The sequence below is a fragment of the Octodon degus genome, unplaced genomic scaffold (assembly GCF_000260255.1).
Source record: "Octodon degus isolate 3935 unplaced genomic scaffold, OctDeg1.0 scaffold00146, whole genome shotgun sequence".
NCBI classification, from domain to species: Eukaryota; Metazoa; Chordata; class Mammalia; order Rodentia; family Octodontidae; genus Octodon; species Octodon degus.
This window is the reverse complement of record NW_004524722.1, coordinates 5,847,842-5,853,781: the sequence shown is the minus strand read 5'-3', so window position 1 is coordinate 5,853,781 and position 5,940 is coordinate 5,847,842. Positions and strand designations below refer to the sequence as shown.

Below are 5,940 nucleotides of genomic sequence, written 5' to 3'. Positions count from 1 at the left end.
AAAAAAAAAAAAAAAAATATCCTCCCAGGTGTAGCAGTCCCTAACAACATTTATCTAGCACAAATATATGGTGCTGAGACTGAGGGATCCTTGTTTTGAGCTTTACTGCCTGAGGCTCATCTTTTCCACAATATTAATCAATTTCTGGGACACCAATCCTAAGTGATAAAACATGGGGCCCTGCTCTGAAATTCTCTTATGCTTGGCCCCATGACCTCTGCACAGTTCCACAGAGTAGAGCATGACATGGCCAAAGGAATCACTTTCTGCCCTCACCAGGATGTCAGGTCTATGACCCAGAAAGGAAGCAAAGTTGGGGCAAGGCATGGAGTCCCATGTCTCACTCACCTGCAGCAGGTCCACGGTGGACCCCTGGCACCGGTACTCGAGGTCGGAGATGAGCTCTCTGAGGGACTGGCTCTGGCGGATCATCTCACCCTCGGCTTTCTCTATGATGCTCAGCCCTTTCCGCTCTTCCTCCTCCAGCTTCCTCAGCTCCCGCTGCTCCTCTCTGTCCAGGACACTGCGTAGACGATCAAACTCTTTCTGGATCCTGTGTCTCTCAGGCTCCACCTGATTCTTCAGCATCAGGGAAGAAAGAGGCTGCTGTCTGGCAGGCTTAGGACTCCTCTGCTGGTGCGACCTCAGCCTGCCTCTCCTTTCACTGGCCACCAAGGGCCCCACCCATGGACGGCCATCTGTGCTTTTACCTCCCTTATGTTCTTCCCAGGTCATTAGCCCCAAGCTACCCATCTAACTCTCACATACAGACTATGATTTCTAGGTGAGGTCTAGACTGCAGACAGCTAACACAGCTTCCCATCAGTATCCTCTACAAAGTTTTTGAGTATCAGACAGGAATTATCAGCCCATGACTAACAGCATTTTCAGAAGAACAAAGAGACAAGTAGTAAACTGTGATCCAGAATTATGAATGAGGGGGCAACATCTGGCCCTGCTTTATCTCCTATGTGCCTGTTGTATCAGAAACCTGGGTTGTCATGTGATGTATCTGCTGTCTGAACCCTCTTCTTGTCCTTGTTTGGAAGGTATGCAAAGATGTCCTTCCAGCTGTCACATCAAGAGAGACCTAGGACCAGGCTCCTTTCCCAGGACACCCTAAGATGAAATCTTTCTTGCCTTCCAGGATGTCCTCTTCTCTCTGATAACAGCTGTTAGTCTCTCAGCTTCCTCCTCGTCTTTCCTCAACTTCTGCAGTGATTCTAGGAACATTTCCTGAAAGAAAAACACCAGGGGATGAGGGTGAAGCCTTAAGCTGTCTCTAGAGCTAAACATGGGCTAAATTAAGAGTCTGTGCTGACCTCAGAAGAAGCCAGTGTATTCTGAGATGGAAAGCTGTGAAGACCAAAGTATCTTCTAAATACAAGTGATGGAGCCAGCAGAAATAGGCTTATGCTTTTTTCTGGGGCATGGACCCGACTCCAAAGTACTTTCACTGTCAATGTATCTCCCCCACTCAACCCACCAGAGCCCCTGCTTTCATCGCAAGCAGCTCCTTCTACTCATTCTTGTATAAGGAAGGGACAACAGTTCTATTCTTACCCAGGAGGGCACTTCTGAGCTTCCTACTCCAGGCAAATGAGAGGATGAAAAAGCAATCAAAGGAGAGCACAATGCAAAATTAAAAATCCCCTACCATGGACAGACCTTGTTCCTCCCTCTGTCCTGGCTCCCACCTGGTACTCCTGAGCTACCTCCTCCATGAGGAAGGTATGGTGACCACGGTGTTCCTGGGAGCGCTCACAAAGCCAGCAAATCAGCTTCCCATCCTCCTTACAGAAGAGCTGGAGCTTCTCTCCATGGTGTGCACAGAGAGCGACCTGTGGCTGGGTTATAGGTGCCAGCACCACCTCTCTGAGCCGCTCTGCTATGTTGGCCAGGTGCCGATTAGGCCGGAGGTCCCGGGGGTGGTAGCCAGAGTGGCACACAGGACAGCTGTTCTCCTCTTCTTGGCCGACTCCTGATTTCTCACTGTTCTCTGTGATGCAGGCCTGGCAGAAGCTGTGGCCACAGTCTGTGCTCAAAGGTTCTGTCAGGATCTCCAGGCAGATGGGACAGGTGACCTCCTCTCGGATGTCCACCAGAACTCTTGAAGTCATTGTAGCTGTTCTTGTGGCTGCCTACCCAGCCCTGACTTCTAAGATGGTTCTGCTTATGGAAGCCTAAGTAGAAGAGCAAAGGAAAAAGGAATCAGGATAAGCAAGGAGAGATGGCTCAGTAGGATAAGTGCTTCCCAGGCAAGCACAAGGGCCTGAGTTCAATTCCCAGTTCCACAAAAAAAAAGAAAGAAAGAAAGAAAGAAAGAAAGAAAGAAAGAAAGAAAGAAAGAAATTACCCTCGTGACTTTAGGGCTGGCCAAATAGCTCAGTGGATTAAAGCGCCTGCAAGCAAGTGCAGGGGCCAGGGGTTCAATCCCCAGGCCTCCTGTGCTGGGCCTGTCCCTGGGGTGCGCTGAGACAGCAATTGAGACTGGGTGTGGTGGTGCACGCCGATAATCCCAGCTCTTGGGAGGCTGTAAACAGGCGGATCACTGCTGAGTCTGATCTAGTAGTGAGACCCAGAACACCTTGCAGACCTTCCCTAAAATAAAAAAATAAATAAATTTAAAAAAAAAAGACTGAAGGGATGCTGAACACCCTGAGCTGGTTGGACACTTGGGTAACAAGAACTTCTTATTCTATTTTAACACTTCCATCATTCCAACTAATGAGATGTTAATTTCAAACATCATGAAACCAATGGTTATGATTTTTATTTACTTCTATTGGATAGAGAAACAAACAAGAGACCCTGGACAGGTGGGATCTTGTATGACGTGTCATCTACCCGACCTCTACCTACCTCACAAAACACATTCTCATTATTATCATTTTTTAAGAGGGGATACCAGGAATCAAACTCAGGACCCTGTGCTTGCCAAGCAGGTGCTTGTGCCACCGAGCAATAAATATTCCCCACATCCTCAATATTAAAAGTACCAAAATATGCATCTGCTTTAGGATTTGTGATATTGATCCTGCTGCAAGGGGGACACTTTTCCTGTTGTTGTATGACTCATTTTTTGCATATCCCTTACCAGAAGGGTCTGCTGTGCCTATCCTAAATTGTGGCTACCACACAATTACTGTCCACATCCCTACCGGATGCTTTTTCTTATTACCAGCTGATATTACAATGGTCTGACACCCCGTCCCCCCAGTAGAATGCTAAGCGCATGAGATCAAACACTACTTATCATCATTATTATTAGTAGTAGTAGTATTCACAGTATATCCAAAGCAGCTTATACAGGGCTTGAGGCACAGGTCCTCAGCTTTGAATAAATGAAAAGGTAGAATTTCATGGCCTCTCCACACAGGACCAGATCTTCTGAGTGAACATTTTACCTCTTTGCTATCATTCTCTGGTGTTTTGTCTCCAAAGGCAAAGGTGAGGACGTGCCTGCCTCTGTTCCACACAGCCCTGTCATCCCTCCTGCTCACCTTCTCAGGAAAGTAAAACAGGAATGACTACAATAAGGAGAGATAATACCTTTCTTTTCATTTCTTTAGAAAAAAGAAAAAGGGCTGGGGAGACGGCTCAGTGGAATAAGCACTTCCCTGGCAAGCGCAAAGGCCTGAGTTCAATCCCCGGTTCCATGAAAATAAATAAATAAATAAAGATTTAAAAAAAGAAAAAGAATTTTTAAAATGGTATAAAATTTCAAAAAAAGACTGTAGGAGAATAACAATAGTATAATGCATATTGTCAGCTTCAAACTAGTTGCTCACATTATAAGATACAGGCATGAAAAGCCGATCAAGTAATACCAGCATATACCTTTCCTTTCAATAAGGTAACAGCTTTGTATGTGTACATATATTATATTTTTATTTATTTTATTTATTTTTTTGGCGGAACTCAGGCCCTTGCACTTGCCAGGCAAGGGCTTATTCCACTGAGATATCTCCCAGGCCCTATTATATATTTATATATTTTTCCTTTTCCCTTCCTTCTTTTCAAGAAGAGATTATATTCTAACACTTTTGTAAGTAGTTGTGCTTGGGCTGTAAAGGGTTAACAAAATTTTGTGTTTTAACTGTAAAAAATTATTAAAAAACTATTGTGCTTCCCATTATCTACTCTAAAAATATATATATTCTCCCTCTCGGCACAAGGCTGTTTAACAATAAATAACTGTTTCTTGTCAAGGCAACAAGCTAAAACAAACTCCCTCTTTAACCATCTCCTATAACATGGTCAGCTTAAGATATGTCTTATAAAAATATATGCTTACCATTAACTGTAAAAGACCCTTTAGTTACAGTTTATAGCTGTGTCAAATAAATGTAGTTTTCTGTTGTAGGTAACACATCTGCTTACCAAACTAGATGTGATTTCTGTTATAAATACCCCTCTGGTACCTATGGGTACTGATCAGTCTTCTGCATGAGAAGTGGTTGATGGACCTGAGCTCCGTAAATAAAAGGCTCTATTCAAATTTTAATTTGATCTTTGACTTGGTTCCTATGCTGAATGACCCATAACATTTGGGGGTTCATCTGAGATCCCCTTTAGTGGGGATCAATCATAAGAACCAGAGTCTTTGGAAACCATTTCCCCAGGGGGACTTTCTGGTCTCAGGACGGTCTCCAAAAACTCATAAATCCTAACATTCAGACCAATTAGACCAAGCCATCTGAAAGATCTTGCCAGTAAAACATTTGTATCTGTTCTGTTGGGGTGCTGCTCTGACAGTCCTAAGAGGTGCTGGATGCAGCGACAGCCTCTGGACTTACTTGACTCCTTTCCATGACGACGGGTCGGAGTCTCAGGCCTGTTTCTGTTTTGTTTTTGTGTATTTTGGTCGACTGTCGTTTGTCTGTCTAATAACCATGGGTCAGTCTGCTTCTGCTTCAGCGTCGCCTTTGCAATGTATTCTTGGTCATTTCCAGAATTCTGACGGCGAGCTGCTGACCACGGAGACCTTGTCTCCCCGGGGACTCTCTGTACTCTCTCTGGACTCTCTGCGACCTAGAGTGGCCTGGCCGATCAGAGTCCATATGGCTTCTGGAGGGCTCTTTTAACATCTTCCAAGTTTATCAGGTCTGCAGGGTCATATTTAAAAAACGGGGACATCCTGACCAAGTCTCATATATCCAAGCATGGATTTTTTTTTTTTTTTTTTTTTTTTTGGTGGAACCGGGGATTGAACTCAGGCCCTTGCACTTGCCAGGGAAGCGCTTATTCTAATGAACCATCTCCCTAGCCCTATGGATAGATTTATTACAGGACCCTCCAAAGTGGATGAAGACCTGTCGCTGTGCTTGGGTATCACGCTGACATGCTTCTGGTATGATGGCGCTGGCCGCCACTGCAGAAAAGGATCCTCAGGGTCCTAAAAGGCTGCCTATGCTGCCGCCAACATCTGAATCCGACTCCCCTCCTTTACCCTAAACTGCTCTGTCTCCCTCTTAACACTTTGGCTCTGGCTAGCCCTGAGTCCTCCACTCCTCTGAGTCGGCCGCACACCTGTAGTGGAATGCCCTTTTCTCAGCCCCTGCCATCTGACCCTGATCTTTTTCCAACCTCAGCACCAGCCCCAGTACTTCCTCTGTGAACAACTGGGTGGAGATGACTGCTCTTTCATGGTCTATGTCCATCGACCATGTGATTTATATAACTGGAAAAACTACAACCCCCCTTTCTCTCAGAACCCTCAAGGGCTTATATCTCTTCTGGAATCTGTTTTCTTCACCCATTAGCCCACTTGGAATGATTGCCAACAGCTTTTACAGACCTTCTTCACATCTGAAGAGTGAGTGCAAATCCACGAAAATTAATTTTAAGCCCGGATGGCCAACCAGCCTCAGATTCTGTAGAACTGGAGGAATCCTTCCCTTTGACTTGTCCTAACTGGGATTATAATTCCCATAGAGG

General features: G+C 45.2%; 1 protein-coding gene and 1 pseudogene across 1 annotated transcript in view; one reads left to right on the top strand and one right to left on the bottom strand.

Annotated features, from left to right (window-relative positions):
- Nucleotides 1–2,120, bottom strand: part of LOC105743655 (tripartite motif-containing protein 6) — a 6,325-nt gene extending 4,205 nt beyond the window's left edge. The window contains exons 1-3 of the mRNA XM_023702137.1: nucleotides 1,698–2,120; nucleotides 1,141–1,236; nucleotides 349–579 (exon numbers count right to left, since the gene is read on the bottom strand). Of these exons, the coding sequence (XP_023557905.1) occupies nucleotides 349–579; nucleotides 1,141–1,236; nucleotides 1,698–2,120 (750 nt within the window). The remainder of the gene's footprint in view (nucleotides 1–348; nucleotides 580–1,140; nucleotides 1,237–1,697) is intronic.
- A 3,153-nt stretch (nucleotides 2,121–5,273) lies between these two features.
- LOC101569536 overlaps nucleotides 5,274–5,940 on the top strand; it is a 10,312-nt pseudogene continuing 9,645 nt past the window's right edge.